Source organism: Falco biarmicus, chromosome 3, assembly GCF_023638135.1.
Source record: "Falco biarmicus isolate bFalBia1 chromosome 3, bFalBia1.pri, whole genome shotgun sequence".
Classification (NCBI taxonomy): domain Eukaryota; kingdom Metazoa; phylum Chordata; class Aves; order Falconiformes; family Falconidae; genus Falco; species Falco biarmicus.
Genome location: NC_079290.1, coordinates 1,399,681 through 1,417,897, shown reverse-complemented (window position 1 = coordinate 1,417,897; position 18,217 = coordinate 1,399,681). Strand labels below are relative to the sequence as shown.

General features: G+C 45.6%; 1 protein-coding gene across 1 annotated transcript in view; it reads left to right on the top strand.

Annotated features, from left to right (window-relative positions):
* Positions 1-18,217, top strand: part of ST3GAL1 (ST3 beta-galactoside alpha-2,3-sialyltransferase 1) — an 80,610-nt gene that overhangs the window by 50,549 nt on the left and 11,844 nt on the right. Inside the window, exons 2-4 of the mRNA XM_056330573.1 lie at positions 3,660-4,489; positions 13,498-13,694; positions 16,847-17,026. Of these exons, the coding sequence (XP_056186548.1) occupies positions 4,178-4,489; positions 13,498-13,694; positions 16,847-17,026 (689 nt within the window). The 5' untranslated portion in view covers positions 3,660-4,177. The remainder of the gene's footprint in view (positions 1-3,659; positions 4,490-13,497; positions 13,695-16,846; positions 17,027-18,217) is intronic.

Below are 18,217 nucleotides of genomic sequence, written 5' to 3'. Positions count from 1 at the left end.
GTTTCTGTGTCTGAGGCCAAAATAGCCTGTTCACGGATGTACTCATACCAAGGTCACACCAAGGTGTGTTGATAAGGACCGTGGCTGGTACTACGCTACTTACTTGTAATGGCTTAAATTAACTATCACAAATATTGTCAGGAGGTAAAACATTCCCAACAGCTGAGGTTGGCAGCCCTGTGTGGGTTCCCATACCAGCTGCTGCTTCAGCATCACCCCGGCCCTTCCTGCTTCCTGGCACCTTGGCAAATCCTATGGAAACCCTTTTGTGAAGATTTATGAATGTATATGAGCAGAGAGAGACACAGGGACGATCTAAGATGGGGTGCAAGATGCTGGGAAGGGTGAAAGTACTGATGTCTGGGTTGGATCTAATGTGTTATGCTTTAACCGCAGCCAGCAACTATGCCCCATACAGCCGCTTGCTTACTCCCTCAGTATCAGGATGGGTGAGAGAACTGGGGGGAAAGAAAGTAAAATTCATGGCTTGAGATAAAGACAGTTTAGTAGGTAAAGCAAAAGCCATGCACACAAGCAAAGCAAAGCAAGGAATTCATTCACCGCTTCCCAGGTGGCCAGGTGCTCAGCCATCCCGGGGAAAGCAGGGCTCCATCACACGCAATGGTTGCTTGGGAAGGCAAATGCCATTTTACTCTGAACGTCCCCACCTTCCTTCTTCTCCCCCCAGCTTTACGTGCTGAGCATGATGTTATATGGTCTGGGATATCCCTTGGGACAGTTGGGGTCACCTGTCCCAGCTGTGTCCCCTCCCAGCTTCTTGTGCCCCCACACTGGCTTGCTGTCAGGGTGGGGTGAGGAGCAGAGAAGGTCTCGCTGCTGCGTAAGCTACTCAGTGGTAGGGAAAACATCCCTGTGTTATCAACACTGTTTCCAGCATAAATCCGAAATATTGCCCCTTACCAGCTACTATGAAGAAAATTAACTCTATCTCAGCCAAAACCAGCACACAAGTGTTTTAAGAAAGGGAAAAAATGGTCCTGGGCCAAGTCACAGTGAACTCAAAAGCATTTTCCATTCATTTCAGCCTTCCTTTTCCTCAGGCCCTAAATCACATTTATAGTCCCCAGAGCCTTTCTGCCATGGGTTGGTGGGTTGGTTGGTTGGTTGGTTTGTTTGTTTGTCGCCGCCGCCCCCCCCCCCCCCCCCCCGAGTATCCATAGGAAACATGAGCATTCATAGGAAACTATAAGGAGCGAGAATTAAAATAGGGTAGCCAGTGTTTACTTTCACACTGGAAAAGGGCCTTGGGAGTTCCTCTGCTTTCTTACCTTACCATCACATGCTATAAAAGACAGGATGATTAGGAGTTTGGATACAGTGCAGCCCATAAACACTGGTTTGGTTTTTCTTTTTCAGATTCTAAATATAAGTTTAACCTTAGCTCAGTTACAAAACAACAGCAAAACAAACAAACAAAAAAAAGTAGAGGGAAAAAAACCCTGGTGAAATGGATGTTTGTTTTGGAGTCCAGAACTGTTTCTTTTATGATCAATACTCCATTTTATAGGCTTTTCCAAGAAAGGCTGGATAATGCCCGTCCCTCCTCCACTTAAAAAAAATAACAGAAGAGCAGGATCTGTATATACAAATACTGAATTGGGCCAGCATTAACAGCAGTAGGGGTTCGACCCACCAGCATCACAGCTCTTGAATTATCCACTCCATAAATGGACAATCAATCTGCCTGTGGGATTTGGCATATTTTGGGGGGCTTAGAGGCTGTGGTTTTGTTTAGACAAGCAACTACATCCAGGCTAGTAAAGCAAATGCACTTGGGGCCACTCTCTGGCACAGAAGCCAGCTGGATGGACCGAGCATGGGGGCTGCACTCTTAAGCTCCATTTCTAAGTCTCCAAGGCACAGCGGCAGCATCCCCACTGCCTTTTGGGTTGTGATTCCTAAATTATACCCAGGAACAGTTTGAAGGATTTCTAGTTAGTCCCCAAAACTTTTCTCTAAAAAATTCAAGGTAGTGAAGGATTGTTCCCTGGTGCTGTTTAATTGACTGGTGCAGGCATGCCTGAGCAGCTAGGGTTAATAAAGCCTTTTGTTATCCAGCCTGACCCACTTGTCAGCCCTTGAGCTCTTGTAAATGCATTTGTAGGGGCCAGACTTAAAATAAATCTCGAGGCATTTGGCAAACAGCAGCTAACTGAAGGGCACACACTGCCTTTCACGTGCTGCAGATGAGAAACCTGAAGCAGAGCAAAAGGTTAAGAGCACGGCCTGAAGCTCCGGCCTGTGGGTTTGGTTTTGTGGGACACGGTAAATATTTATGTGCCGCCTCTAAAAACCAGGCCTGTGCTGTCTCCCAGACACCATGTCAACCCTCTTGGAAAAGCGGCTTGGCCTCGGGCAGCTCCTTGTGGATCCCCCGGAGAAAAGCCAGAAGCAAAGCTGGGGATGCTGTTCCCAGCCCAGAGCTGTGGCCAGCAGATGCGCTTCCCCCATGTCTCAATAAATATTGGGTTGGGGTGATGAAATGAGGGGGATCCTGCATCAGTGTGATGCACAGAATGGGTTAAAATTATGGGGTTTACTTTAAAGTTTTATTTAAAAGTTTATTTATTTAAAAGTTGCAGTTTTGCTCTATGTTTGCTGGCCTGAATCCTGTAGCTGAGTGGTGAATGAGACTTCTCTTCTTGGAAATTTGCTTATTCGTAAATTGCGCATATTCTGACACAGTTCCTTCTCTGACTTTTTTTTTCTTTTTTTATCCCTTTTTTTCAAATCAAAAGAGTGTTTAACCTATGGCACTTTTGGGGCACTTTGCAAATATCCAAAATTTTAAAACCCACACATGTTTTTCTTCCCACAAAACAACAGCATTGTGGGAGGAAGGGATCAATTTTTTTGACTTTTAAAAACTCGTTTAAATCACTGCTGCCAAGCAGGGGACACCAGGAGGGGAACGGAGAGCAGCTCTGGGTCCCTCTGTATCCCCTGACTCACTGAGGCAAAGCGGCTCCCTGCCTCTGCCTGGCTGGGGGTCTCATGGGAACCCTCGGAGATCACAGGCTGCCCTCACCTCCCTTCCTTGGCAGGAAAAATAGCAATGGTCCACGTGAAACAATGGTCATTTATACTTTGATTTCCCCTGTTTGTCCCAGGACGTGTAAGCTGTTCTTGCTTGGCTTTTTCTGAATCATGAGTCCAGCCCCAATCCTTAAGAAATTAAGCTGGCTGGGGGGAGGAAGAGAAAGGATCTGATTCCTTTTCCTCCCTGTCCTGCTCCTCTCTCCTTTGCCGACTGCTTTTTGTTCAGCTGCTCTGAGTTATGAATACTTCACTGTGTATCTTGTGTCTACCAAGGTCATCCTAAGGGAAGGAGGTGAGTAATTGCCATTCAAATGGCTACAAACTGTAATTCAAATAATGCCAGAGCACAGAGGCTGATTCAAGACAAAGGGTCTCATGTCCACAGGTTGATGCTCTGCCCTTTTGGAAATTTCACCCTGAAACTTCTCAGTATGCAAATACCACAGCAGAAATTGTAGCTGTTGCTGATGTGTCGAGGGTTCTGAGCTGGTCAGAAGTTTCGTGATGGGCAGAGAAAAGTAGAGAAATGAGGCAGGGAGGAATGCAAAAGAAATTTCTGACAATAATTTTTCTTTTTTTGTGTGTGTGTATGTCTCCAGGTTGCAAACTGCTCTCCATGGCTTAAATGGACATCAAAGCATATCTCTTTGCTGGAATGTACACCCCTGGATGATCTGATCCTTCGAGAACTAACTTCCAAGAAAAAAAAAAAACCAGCACTCCCCTCTTCTTTCTACAGTTTGCTTACTTTAATTTACACACAGAAAACCTACATTTCAAAGCTGATATTGCTCCCCTGTAAATCATCTAGTACGTGGAAGGACAAAGGTCTGTCTTCGTTGAACCCCCATTGGGAGAAGTTAGCAGCAGGTCACAAAGAGCTGGAAGAGACTTTGGAAGCACTGTGAGAAGGTGAAATACCCAGCTTTGCTTTTTTTAAGCCCATTTGGGGGAAATGAAGATTATTCCTTTGTGGATGGGGGTAGTGCAGTCGGTATGTTCAGCCTAAGCCCGGGTTGGTAACTGGCAGGCACCTGCAGCACCCTTCGCTTTTTGCCTTACACTGAATCCTACATCATACTTGGTCAGCTGCACCGGCAGAAACCGAGTGAGAAAGATGGTTGTTGTACGGAGGAGGAACGTGAAAATGTTTACCTTTGCCTTTTTGCTCATCACACTAACGTCATTTCTGCTGAACTACACAAACCAGGTGACCACAACCACCTGGGATCTCAGACATGTCATCATGCAGTTTTCAGAGCAAGTCCAAAAACTCTTCAAATACCCCAGGAGACCATGCAGCTGTCACACGTGTGTTTCTGAGCTGGGATGCTCCCTCTGGTTTGATCAGAGATTTAATTCAACTATGCAACCTTTCCTGACCTCACAAAATGCCTTGATCCCAGAAGACAGCTACAGGTGGTGGCTGGTAAGTGGGATGTGTGGATACGGCCCAGCATTCGTGCGAGGGTTGCAGTGTCAGGCTTCGAGTCATGCCAAGCAGATAGCGAGAGACAGTTCCTGCCAAAAGCACTTGCCATCTCAGTTGACAGAGCAGGCAGAGGTGGAAGAAAGCGGGTGTTTGTGCTGCTGTTTAGCTTGCAGGCACTTCGGGTGCACGTTCACTTGCTCCAAGCCAGAAAAGTCCCTGGCAGAGTTAGGCAGTGAATCCAGGATTTGGACATGTGAATGTTGCCTTTTTCTCCCTTCTCTTCAAAATATTAGACTTTGTAAACCAGCTTGTTTTGCTTCAGATGGTTAAAAACGGCTTTTGCCATCCATCAAGGCAGCAGAGCAAACTCGCAGCAGAGCAAACTCGTTGGGAAGTGTGTAATTCCCCTGGGGCTCTTCCTATCACAAGACATGTAAATAATTAGCAGGATTCAATGGAAAATGATTAATTCCATGTGTATGAATACAGTCTCTGTAGTGACTGATGTTGTTTAATGGTAAAGTGCATGGGTGGCCGCGGGTCACTGGGGAGGAGCAGTCCCCGCGTATCCTCAAGCAGGGTGGTCCAATGAGCCCTATCCAAGCATCATGAAAGCTAGTAGATACCTTGCTTGGAAAGCATAGGAAGGAAGGTGTATCCTGATGTTTTGTGTAATCAAAGCCCCTTTTATGTTCTGTTGAAACAAGACATTGATTAAATGAGTTGCTCATGGTTTGTCCAGCCGAGCTGCTAAAGCGCAGCTTCTGGCTGCAGCAACACTAGTCAAATTGCAGTTTCATTGTGGCTTGCTTTTCCCTCTTCAGAAAAAATAGTCTCCCTGTGCCTTTCTTGGAACGCACAACAGCCTGCAACTTGGTGTCCTGCTGTGAGCACAACCTCTGATGTTGAATTTGGGGCTTTCAGCCCTTCCCTGGTGCCCTGGCAGGCCCCTCTGGCAGGCACCCACTTTCACAGTGGGGGCATTTATGTTTTGGAGGAGGTGTCAAGTGCTGTGGAAATGAGACTGTATCTGATTTATCACTTCTGCTGGCTGTTGCATTTACTGGTGAAAAAGAGATGCCACTGAACTCCAGTTCTTTAACTGTTGCATAAATTATATCCTCACCTTACAGCGAAACCTTCCTTTTTGCTATGTGCCCCACAGACTCCAGGCATTGGATCCTTTCACCTGCCCCTTGACCGTGACTCAGATTTCCCATCCATTGCTTGTGGGTTTTTTTGCAGCCCCCAGACACTTTTCCTTCTGGTCCATACATTTCCTAGCTGGGCTTTGCTGGAGCCATGAGAAGGGAAGACAGCAAGCTCAGGTTGTAGTTCCCCTTGCCCTGGGGTGAGGTTTCACCAGGGAGCTGATCAAACAACCAGCAGTTTTCAGAGGGGGGGGTACCCCAAATTGAACTCAGTAGTTGAGAGGATGAGGTTGTTCATGGACACCAGGAGCATTAAGGCTGGTTGTAAAGTACCTCCTGAGTGCCTCTGAATACAGAAACCAGGAGCACTCAGCACCTCAAGAAGGTGATGGGGAGAAGGTGGGATGATCAATCCTAAATCCTGCCGTCGGTGCTGGGGCTGTGCTCCTGCAGCACCCAGGCTGAGGAGGAGTCCTGCAAGACACAGCTGGGTGGACTGCGTGCCTCTGCTAAGGGGGCTGTGCCCCCAAGGCCTTGCACATCACCCTGAGCAAAGCTGTACTGCGTTCTGTGCTCTGACCCCAGTCTGATTTCAACATCAGGTTTGAATGCATTCTCCCTTAAAAAAAAAATAAATAAAAAGGAAGCAAAAGCTTGAGACTCTCAGTACAAAAGTTTGAACTTCTGATTCTCCTTGGCCCCCCCCCTTCCCCAAATAAAAGCTGTCCATTAATTTTCAGGGCTGTCTAACCCTATTGTTAGGTTTTCATTCATTTTTTGGAATTCAGGTCAAGTTCAAAGGGAATACACCACTTCAGAACATATAATGAAAGCAGGTTTTTTTCTGGGATGGTAAAAATAAATCTTCTAAGATTTCAATACTCTTTTTTTCTGCCAGAAGTTATCTTCAACCAGAATATGTGAAATATTTTGGTGTCCTCCAAAACTGCACTGTGTATTGGAAATCAGTTACTTACTGAAAATACTTGCCCTAAGCTATGGTAGATGGAGAAGGTGTCCTGACTCTTCTGAAAGATGCTTTTGGGTAAACCCAAGCGTGACATGGCCTCGGCTCCTCATTGCAACCTATTTCCTATATACATGTTGCTTTCTGAGGCAGTCGGTGTAATTGCTGTGCATCCTGACCACACTGCCTTTTCACTGTTCATTTTTAGGCTCGCCTTCAAAGTGGTTCTGAGATTTCAGCCAGTCTTAAAGAAAGCATGGTTCATGGCCATGTTTTACCATAGCTTGCTTTGCCAACTCAACAATTTGTGACTTTTTACTATATTTGTACTTAAAAAGATGAGGTATGAGGAGACATGAGATCACTTGAAATTTGTTTCAGGGGAGAAATGACTGTGCATTTCTCTCAGGAACTGACAGAAGCGTGGTGGTTTCGTTATGCTGTAACTGATACGATGGTGGCTGCACTGGAGCTATTTATTATGAGGCTGATTTTCGTGTCACGGGGAGACCCATGTGATGGGCTTAGACTAAACGCAGGCAGAGCCCTTGCCAGAAAACTGTCTGCCTACCAGGCTGTCTGCCCTCCCTTCCCATGAACTCTGTATATGTGTACATGTATTTGTCATGTACATATGTGTATATGTATTTGCTGTGTATGTGAATAAGTATTATTCATGCAAATAGTCCTTTAGCATTAGTATCCCTCCGCTTCTAGGAAAGCAAGGACTGGTTTCAGAGCCTAATGACCAGTATTTGAGATGCAGTGATCTTTGGGGCTAAAGGCTGGGGTGGTTTCGCTTGCTTACAGCTCTTCACATGGCTACCAGGTCACTTTGTGGTTCATTTGGAGAATATATGGCTTAAGCTCTTCCAGCTTGGTAGGATGTGCTTTTTTGGAAGGAAATATTCCTGGCTGCTGTGAATAAAATCGTGGTGTCTGTACTGGAGTTAGCAGTACTACCTGTACAGGTGGGAAAGAGCAGGGAAGAGCAGGTCAGTGCCACCGTCCCTGCAGCAGCTCATCTTGCTGCACAAGGCAGGGCTGCTTCTGGAGGAGGCACCTGAACATCTACGTGGCTGTTTCTGTGTTCACAGAAACAAGGGGGCTGTTGTCAGGGCTGTTAATTTGCTTTTCATTTGCTTAAATCTACCCAGCTGATAGACTGTCCCTTGGTTACTTTAGTTGGGTAACAAAGAATGGCCTGAATTATGCTCCTGGGTACACCCCTGCAACTGCTTGGTGCATTTTGTGACTGGAAGTTGGAGTCCTCCTCTCTCAGAGGTGATGTGGGCATTGACAATACTCCAGACTGTACTGTAACCAGCTCGTTAGAAATTTCTTCCTTTCCTCCTCCCTCCCTCTCTTCTACTCTCCCTGTCTCTGTCTGTTCATCTGCCTTCCCACATCTTGCACTCAGGGGCTGTGAAGAGTCTTAGTGTTTTGGAACTTGGGACCTTATGTTACATGATGCATTTCCTTCTGTTTATATTTTCTTTCCCACCTCCATCAGCTGGCTCACCTGCAAGTTTTTCATTGTTGTTCCATGACTCAAATGCTGTGGGCATTTCCACTAAATTTAGTAACTTATCTATAAGGAAACAGAGCAAGAATTCTATGCTGTAACACAGCATAGTATTTATTTATAGTTTTCTTGGTTTATTCTCGGGGGGGGGGGCAGGGTGGGGTAGTATTGTTTTTGGTGGTCAGAAAGTATTAAAAATATGAGATCAGAAGCTGCTATTCTAGATCTAAATTAAGGTTGTTGAGGTTGATGGACTAAAGCTGTGATAAGTAACATCAGGCTCAGAGTTCCCAGGCAAACTTATCTGTAGCACATTGTTCATAAACTACCACATTAGAACAATTTTTATCTTGAGTCTTATGATGGTGTTGAGGGGTTTGCTTTCTTTTTCTTTTTTGGAAGAAAGCTCAGCTCTTGGGGCCATGTGATTAGCCTATCTAAACAAAAATGTTAGCTTTTAGCTGTTATGTTTGTAGGAAAAAATGTAATATGTGGCTGAAAGATTTGTTAACCAGACAGCGCACAAAAGGGCATCCCCAACACATGCACTAAGGAAGCTGTGGAAGCTGCACTTATTTTTAAGACAGCAGCAGAGCTACTTGGCACCCGAGTCATGCATTTTGAATGCTCTTTGTAGAAAATATGCCCAAATACTTTGATCATCAGAAATATTTTTTTTATAACTGGGATGCTGCCTGTGATGCTTTGAAAGCAATACGAAGGGCTGAGCTCACTGAAGGTAGCGTGTAGCTACCAGATAGATGCAGAAGTTGGTACTAGACTCAGTCCAGGTCCCAGTCCCCAGTCCCACTGCCTGCTACATGCCCAGTCCCACCTGGTGTTCTACTGCTTGGGTGCAAGCATGACATTTAGATCAGCCTTGGACACACTGGGAGAACTTGACCCTGGGCTGCTTCATCCCCCTGGCAGCCCCTGTCTACGTCCAGCTGGGCTGCAGCTCCAGGGTCTCCAACAGTGAGGACAGATGGATCTGAAGGTGGTCCAAGATCATGGGTCCCTCTAAGCACTGCAATGTGCTCTGCCAAGCTGCAAGCATCCTGCAGCCAGAAGCAAATGCACACAGAGCTGGTGGAGCAGGGTCTTTGCTCCTTAGAGCAGCATGGAGGTGACCCATACCAGCCATGGAAGTCAGAAATCATACAATTTGGCATACACCTATTATTGTGGTTTTTTACATAATATAGGCACACTACATTCATATTTGTGAATGCAAATTTTTTGACAGACACAAATCGCTAAACAAAGCCCAAACTCTTGAAAGCCCCTATATTCTTCCCCTTATTCCCTTTGAAGCGTAGTAATTGCAGGACATTAAATATAACAATAATAATGCCATATTTTCCAGACTGAGGAGGCATTTTTTAAATTGATGATTTCCTTTTAACCTCTCCTTCAGCCTGCAAAATGAAGATTACCTGGATTTGCCCCACCAGAGTGTTGCTAGGATTAATCTCTGTACAATGTCTTATAGCTGGGAAGCACTGTGTGAGTATTAATGCCTCCGAACTGCTGCAGCGAGACAATTAGCTGTGCAAAAGAGATTCTCATGGGGCTTTATTCCCTCTTTATCTTTTAAAAACAGTTAAAAAAAAATTAGAAAACCCACAAAACCAGTATGGCTACACCAGCTTCCCCAGGCTGCCTGTCTGTGTGCTCGCAGGGTTGCCCCAGCAATGTTGGCTGCTGCCAGACCCACAGCTATACCTGCCTTTCTACACTATTTCCATCCGTGCTCCATCTGCATCCACATCACACCAATGATTACAGGTTAAGCAGAATATTTTCTACCTGCTAATAAGTTGGGATTTTGAAGGTGTATTTAAGACACTGCCATGGATGCAGGATGCACAGGCATCAGGACAGCTTTCCTTTGAGGCTCTCCTGGTTGTAGCTGTGTCCTCACCGCTCCAAGCTACTAGCCTTGAGCAGCCTTGGCTGAATTCACATCCTCCGTTTGCATCCCCTTAGCTAAATTTTGGGTATCGCTTCTTGGTCATCGTTGACAATGTGATGGTACCAGAGAGCCCAGGGAAGCCTTCCAAGAAGTGTACAGAAGCAGCAAAGAATGGAGGTATGCACAGAGTGATGAAGGAAGCAGCAACAGACTCCAAGAAAGTCATTCATGGGTAAAGAAAGGGTGTGCATAAACTTTGAGGTTTGGTGGGGTATTTTTCCTTGCCTTTTTTTAAATAAGAGATGCAAAACCAGCTAGCAAGCTTATATATGTGAAGTGGGGCGTTTCTAAGGCTAGAGGAACAGGGTAGTTGGTCTTCCCTGTGAAGATGGGTAGGAAACTTCTCAATCTGGACTCCCAATTACAGGTTTTAACAACCTCCGGTGAAAATATGACTCTCAAGTGCCAGCCAAATATTTTATGGAAAGGAGCTGGAGTGTTAAGCAATCTAGTGATATTTTGGATGTAGACACAAGGTGGGTTAGGATTCTTTTGGGGTTTGGCGAAGAGGTTAAACTGCATCTTTAGAGATAGCTGTTGCTTGCACAGACTTCTGATAAAAGCAGCCACTTCACTCAGGACACAGAGGTCAGGTATTTTAGTGTATTTAAGCCCACTTCTAGCAGCTATTTCCATACAGATATCGCTGGCACACATCTACAGCACCTGGAGGGAGGATGCTGTCCCCGCAGAGCCACGTGGTACTGCTACGGCTCTGCCTTGCACAGCACGGACAGACTTTCACCCAGAGCTTTTGATGATTTATAAGAAAGGCCAGACTGCTGGGCTCGTTAAAAAAAAACAACAAAACAAACAACAAAAACAAAAAAACCAAAACCGAACACATTACTCAAAAAAAAGGACAAAAATTTGGTGTGGGAAAGGAACTATAATCGCTTGTAATTGCAACGCTATTAAAACGGTCTTTTTCAAGAAGTCAAGTAAACATTGTGCAATAAGAAACTGGCTGCACATTGAGTCTGAACTTTTAAAAGCTGTATCTGCCTTGGAGTTAACCAGCTTCATTGCCTACTCTCTTTTGCTGAAATGTCAGACTAACCACTGCTGGTTGAAGATTAGGCCTGAAAAGTGTGGCTGGATCAGATAATCACTGAGGAAAATAAAACAAGAGCACTTTTAATGAGTTAAGGATAGATGTCTTAATGTATGGATGTTCAGCACACAGTCCCCTAAGGTCATCATCTTATCTGAGGTCACTGAGGGGTTCTCTAACTGCTGCGGAAGTTTCGTACAGCCGAGGGATCGCAGCGTGATGGTGTCCTGCCTTCAGGCTGGTGCTGGTGCCCATGTTTTGGCCTTGTTGCAGTAGTTACTCTAGAGGAACAGCAGCGTAACAGAAGGAAAAGGCAGATCCCTGCCTGCGTAAACGGAGGTGCCTATCCACAATAATGTTTCTTACCATTTTAATGCATCAAACAGAAGTCGGCACTCCAGGTCCTTTCCTTTCCTGATGCTATCATTCTGGCTGAAAAGGCAATTTAACTCTAAAGGGGGCTAAGGTACTTAGAATTTTTCTGAAAATATCCTTCTTCATCTGAATTTTCTCAGGCAAAATCAGTTCAAGAATTGGGGCTTTGCTTTTTTCCACCAGAATAAATGTTCTTAAATATGTTTTGCTGCATGTTTGGTGGTTTTCCCTTTCATTTCTTAAAGACAGTTAAAGTCAGCTCACCTTTACAGAAAGAGATCATATATATAGGTTGGATTCATAAAGAATACATGAGAATTTAGATATGTGAACATGTGTTTGTAGCATCACATGCAAATTTAGAAGAAAACCTTTTTCACTTAAGTAATTGAGCCATCCACTGAATACTGACATACGTGGTAATAATGACAGTGCTTGTCTGGGCATCCTAATCACCTGGCATCCTGATCACCTTGTGCAGTCCATCTATAAGTGTATAGGCTAGCAACGATTAGCAGGCAGATCAAGTCTATGTATGCAACATTTCTTTGTCTGCTCTGTTTCAAGTTCTTGGCCCCAATGTTGTCGCTCTGAGCTCGACAGACCTGTTCAGTTTAGTTCAAATAAGGTTGCTTTACATAGTTCTGCAAAGAGACAGCATGAAATTTAAACAAAAATTACGGTGATACATCTGTTTGTGTATGTGTGTGACAGAGAGAGAGAAGGATTAACAGGTCCTGGTGCAGTCAAGGGGAATGCACCAGAAACTAAAGTCAAATTACCCCAGGGCATTGCTGGGAGTGGTGTGAAACGTGTTTCTCCTCTCTCCCTCCCTGTCTTCCCTTGCCCTGGGCTGGCAGAACAAGGGCAGAGCCTTTTGGCAGATTTTAGGAGACATTCTCCCTTTGTGAGCTTGCAAGCCAGTGGCACCACAAGGGTGGGCAATGGTTTTTGTGAGCCTGCCAACACTCCCAGCCTCTTTAGTAGCCCTCAGAGACAAGAGTTCCAGAAAGGGAGTGTCTGACTGTCACCTGCCCTGCACCTTGCTTGTACCTTCCCAATTCCAGCCATTGTTTCCACCATGCACCACAGAGTTGCTACAAAAGAGTTTCCCTCCATGGCAACAGACACAATGACCAAGGTCCGGGTGGTTTTCTTCATCCTGGAGACTTTTTTAGATGATCCAACCCTCAGGGCTAATTCTACTTTACTGTATTTTCCTATTGCTGTAGAAGCTGATTCTTCCACAGTCCAAAACTGCAGCAATAAGATCTCCCACTTCTGGCATATGCAAAAATTTGTGGAAAGGATGTCAGCCACTTCTGTGCTCCATCAGGTTCCCTGAGACTCTTCTCTCCTTCCTAGGAGGGTTAAAATAAATGTTATGCATGTTCTAACAGTAGATACTTACCATGAGGCTGGTGAGGCACTGGCCCAGGCTGCCCAGAGCAGCTGTGGGTGCCCCATCCCTGGCAGTGCTCAAGGCCAGGCTGGACGGGGCTGGGAGCAGCCTGGGCTGGGGGGAGGGGGCCCTGCCCATGGCAGGGGGGTGGGAACTAGGTGTTCTTTAAGGTCCCTTCCAACCCAAACCATTCTATGAATCTATGATGTCTGGCCCACGGTGGGATTAGGTTTATAGACACCAGAGGAATATTTATTCTGCTAAGGTCAGCCTTGGGGAAAACTCATGATCTGTTCCATCATGGCTAGAGAGAGACTGGAGGGGTGTGGGAATCCAAGGAGAAGGAGAGGAACCAAATTAAGAAAATTAATGGGAAGAGATTTTCCACTTTTTTTTTTAAGTTCACATTTCTGCTCCCAATGTGTAACACATACTGCAGGAGACAGTGTCTGCAGGTAGATGCAAGAATGGTTTTTGAGAAGACATTTGAAGCTACATCTTACTCATGGAAAATCTAACTATATTGGTAACTTGGCGTGATTACTCTCCCTAACAGAAATTGCAAGGAGAGAAAACTCCGAAGAATATTAATGAAACGCTCAAGGAATTGTTTGAGATCATTCCGGGGGATGGGGATCCACTGCAGGAGCAAGGCACTTACACATGCAGACGATGTGCTGTCGTGGGCAACTCTGGCAACCTTCTGCAATCTCAGTATGGCCAAGATATTGATTCCCATGACTTTGTGCTCAGGTGAGTAGCCATCACCTTGGCTCCAGATGTCTCTGTTGTTTGAGATTCACTGGTATTACTGGGGACAAGTAAGCAAACAAGATTGCAGGGGCTATCTTGTGAAATCTGGTACTTAGTTCAAATCTAAGTGCTAGGGCTGCAAGCTATGTGTGTTGGAGATACGAACTTATGTTTTAGCTTGGAAAAAAGCATTAATAGGTTTTGATACCATAGCTTGTTTTGCACTATCCATACTTGCCTGTGTTAAAAAATATACCTGAAAAAACCTGCGGTTTCGAGTAAAAGTTATTTCTGCAGCTAGTACTACAAGTGTTCTTTTACTTAATTGACTGTATCAGATTTTACGTTATGGCACTGGTTCATTCTTAAGCAATGGTAGGATGGGAAAGCCAAAGTCACTTTGCAATAGACAGGATGCAATTGGTGGGCTACAACTACTTTGTTAAGGGTCCCATTACCTCTTCCTTTCAAGACAATGAAGGCTGGCTCTTTTGTCCCACTGAAACGCAATCAGGAACTAGCTAATCACCCAGAGGGCAGCCAAGATACCTGGGCTGACTAAATTCATCTCCAATGCATTGTCCAGCTTTCACACCGCAGGCGCCAGTACAGCATAATCTGGGGAGCAACTCAGTGCAGGTCAGGCAGCCTGGAAGGGAGGGTTTGCTTTTGAAAACGCCACGTGTGGGATTATACTCTCAGAATTAACATAACCTTTAGTAGGAAGCTGTGCACTGAAGTCAAGAGTGAATCAGACGATCAACGCTATCTGAAGGTGTTAAGTCACCTTAGGCCACTTGGCTTCCTATGTGGGTTGGACATGCTGTAGAGTCTTCAGATGGCATCTAAATGCTCATGATGAATCACTTCAGGAGTTGCTTCCTTCAGCTGTGTGCCTTGCTTTCTTCCAAAAGTACCTCCCCAAAGGCAGAGGCAGCCAGCTTGGTCTTCAGACCCATGAAGGAAAGGGAAGAGCCCTTGACGTTAGTCCTGCAAGTTGCATATGTGAGGCAGCTGAGGTGCATTCACGCTTAACTCCGTGCCCCTCACTATGGAGATAGCCCCATTGCCGAGTGGACTTTATTATCTTGCCTGGCTTATGTTTCCAGATTCATGCAGAAAAGGCTTTGCTAGACTCACAAGCTATTTTATGGAGTACTAACTGAAGAGTAACGCACTCAGACGTGTGCTTCTGCTCTGAGACCTTGCCCTTCCCATAGCTGCGCATCCCTGGCAAGGGAAAATCTCTCTCTGACTTGGAACTCCACCTTCCATTCTTGGATTTATATTTTAGCAATATCAAGCCAGATTTGAAGGGGTGGCACAAGGTTTTAGGATTCACTGTGGAAATTTGTGCACAGAAGGTGACCCCTCTGTGCATTAATCCAACAAACAAAATCTCTGGTGACCTAATATTCACTTCCACATGCTCTGGCAATACAGCCATTTCTTCTAAATACCATGTTTCAGCCCACTTTCATTTGTTTAACTGTCTACTTTCATGACAGAAGGAAATTTCTGCTCAGTCCTTCCTGCTGAGACTGGGTGTGAACTCTGCCTTCTGCCATGTCATGCAGCCAGCCCTACCGTGGATTGTGGGGAAGGTACATAGACCTGGCGGCAGGTTGTGAGTAAGATAACTAAGATACCATCCTTGGCTTTATCCTGAAGGAAAGAAAAACCCATAGTTTATACCTTAGACTGACTCATCTCAAAATAAAACATAGCAAGTTTCTAGTATTTCTACTAGCTTTACTAGTATTTCTACACAGTACAGCGTGGGTCACTGGCAGGGAAGAGGATAACTCAGTAACAAGTCCACCAGGCTTGTGAGTAACAACTGTTCTACTGACACTAATAACTCCCTTTGAGGGAGTTAGAAGCAACTTAATTAATTCACCTGGGGGAGCACTGCAATACCACAGCCTGGCATAGACTTGATAAACAGATTTTATCTCACCCCATTATCAGTGACCAGGGCAGCAAGTTGTCTGGCAATGTATGATGCTCCTCATCACCTTGTCAGCTACATCCTTTCTTGTCCTCCCTTGCGCTGCTGCCAGAAGCTGAGCTAATGTGTCTGCAGAAGACTCCATTGGGCTGCAGAGAAACCTCATTCTGCCTAGAGCCTGCTTGGGGGTTTCTCCATGGTGTTGCACAGCATCATGGATTCATGCAAGGTCAGCCAGAGCCACTTTGTAGATCTCTAACCTGCAATACACTGTACCACAGAAACATGCAAATCTCTCCCAGCAGGGAGCTAATGCACCAGGGAAGGAGCTGCTGATGTGTCCCCAGATCTGCTTTCAGAAGTGAACACAAGTGCAGAGGCATTTCTGCAGTCCTGAGTTCAAAAACCCCCACCCTGCTCCCCGGTATGCCCAACAGAAGGTAGCCCTGTTTGGCCAATATATTTTGACCGAGCCCTGGTGGGCCCTGGGCAGCTCTTCATGCACTGACCCCAGGGTTACCTAAAGCACACTATGCATGCGTGCAGTCACCCTAAGCAGGCGTACCGAAGTTGGAGGACATACTTCAAAGTAAGGTTTGAGTAAGTGTCAGCAGCAGGTCCTGGATTTGTCTCTGTGGCTTTGGTGACTTTTCATGGGAGGACCGTACGAAATATTTGCTGCTTCTCATCACGCATAACATGGTTTGTTACCTTGATCCGCAATGTCCAAATATACTTGTACACACAGGGGAGAATGAAACTGCAAGAAGTCAAGCTGATGGACTTCAGAGCAATGTTTTTCTTACCTACTGGAGGCTGCAGCATTAGGATGAAGGGAGATGTGTCCTCAAGGACCCACCACTCTTTTGACCAGCTCTCCATTGACTATAAAGGGAACACAGGGATGTGCTCAGAGATGCACCTGCTTGGTAGATATTCCCATTCAGTCCAAGGAATCCCACGCTATCTCAGCTTTCATTTAGTGTTAATTTATCCGTATGGGTGATGGTTATTTCAGCCTACTTAAGGACCCCTGCACCCTGTCCAGGCTGTCTGAAGAGCCTGCATAGAGCAATCTCCTCAGACATAGCAGCATTTTCCTGTCACCTTAAGCAAAAGATCTGGGGAAGACTCACATGTGTTTGTGCCTACCTAATTCCTTTCCTGCTTCACTCTCTCACGTCTTACTTTTGGGCTGCAGAATGAACCGTGCTCCCACCGCTGGCTATGAATCAGATGTCGGGAGCAAGACCACTCACCACTTCGTTTACCCCGAGAGCTACAAAGAGCTGGCAGAAAATGTGAGCATGATCTTGATCCCCTTCAAAACACTGGACCTACGCTGGGTTGTCACCGCTCTCACCACAGGCACCATCAACTTGTGAGTAAGGACCCGCTGAAGGGTCGGGAGCTCCTGCATCTCATGTTGCTGTAGGAGATAAAAGCCTTCGCTGGGCAAATTCCTGCTGCTGATAAGGCCTAGGGGAGCTTCATAGACCCTTTCAGGTCAGAGTTCAGCCCTGAACACTTGCTTTCCAGGAAAAGTTTGATGATATAGTGAAGTCTTTGAGGTGAAGATTGAGATCCAGCTCTTCACAGGTCTCAGAGAAATGAAAAAGGGAGGTTTTGCTGCTGAAGGCAGCCAGTTTGAGCAGCAGCTTCCTGGGCTTTGGGGTTCAGTGTGTCATTTTGGGCTTCTGCTCATCCTTCTTCTCTCTAGTCCCTTGGGAGTACAGTGAGTGCAGCCAGCATGTCCATACCTAGATGCACCCCTCAGAAAGCCATCTGCTCAATCAGGCATTTGGTGGGTTATTCATATATCATGGTCCTAGACACGTGGATTATTCCACCTGGGACACTTGGGTGGCCGAGTGGTCCTCCAACATACATTACACAGCTTGCAGAAGAGGACAAGGAGGCAGAGAGGGATGTGCAGGTTGCTCATGCAATGCAGTGAGAGCAGAAGCACATCACAGCACTTAGTCCCCCATCCACAGCAACATCCCCTGGACACATTGATCAGGAATTTGGTCTGTCTTCCCTGGTGGAATGTGATCGAGATCTGTGCAGAGGAGATGCTATTGTTTTATGTGTCACCTGTGTGCCTTAGCCTTAAATTCATGTCTTCTACCTGGCAATAATGTGCCATGCTGGTATTTAGTCTCCATTCCTTCTTTATGAGTGTTTCAGAAGTAAATGTTGCCCTGCTTAATGCATCTATAGCAGCACTAGGATTAGAAATGTGGACAAAACGCATGTTCCTGCTTGATGCCTGCTAGCAAATTCTCTCCCTTCCTGTAAGCTGGCTTTTCCTAATCCAGAAGAATGAAATACGTGACATTTGTACTGTGTGTGAGGTTATCTGCTGGATGTAAATCCACAGCCTTGTGGGATTGCTTGGGGACACCCTGCCACACATAGACAGCGAGAGCAGATCACATGACTTTATTCCAGAGAGAACTATTTCAAGACATTCAACTTTTTTCCCAATTTCAGAGTCTCAAAAAATTAAAATCTTGGAGAAGTATGACCCTGTTGACTGGGTGTAAGACCCACTCTGCATTTTTAGGGA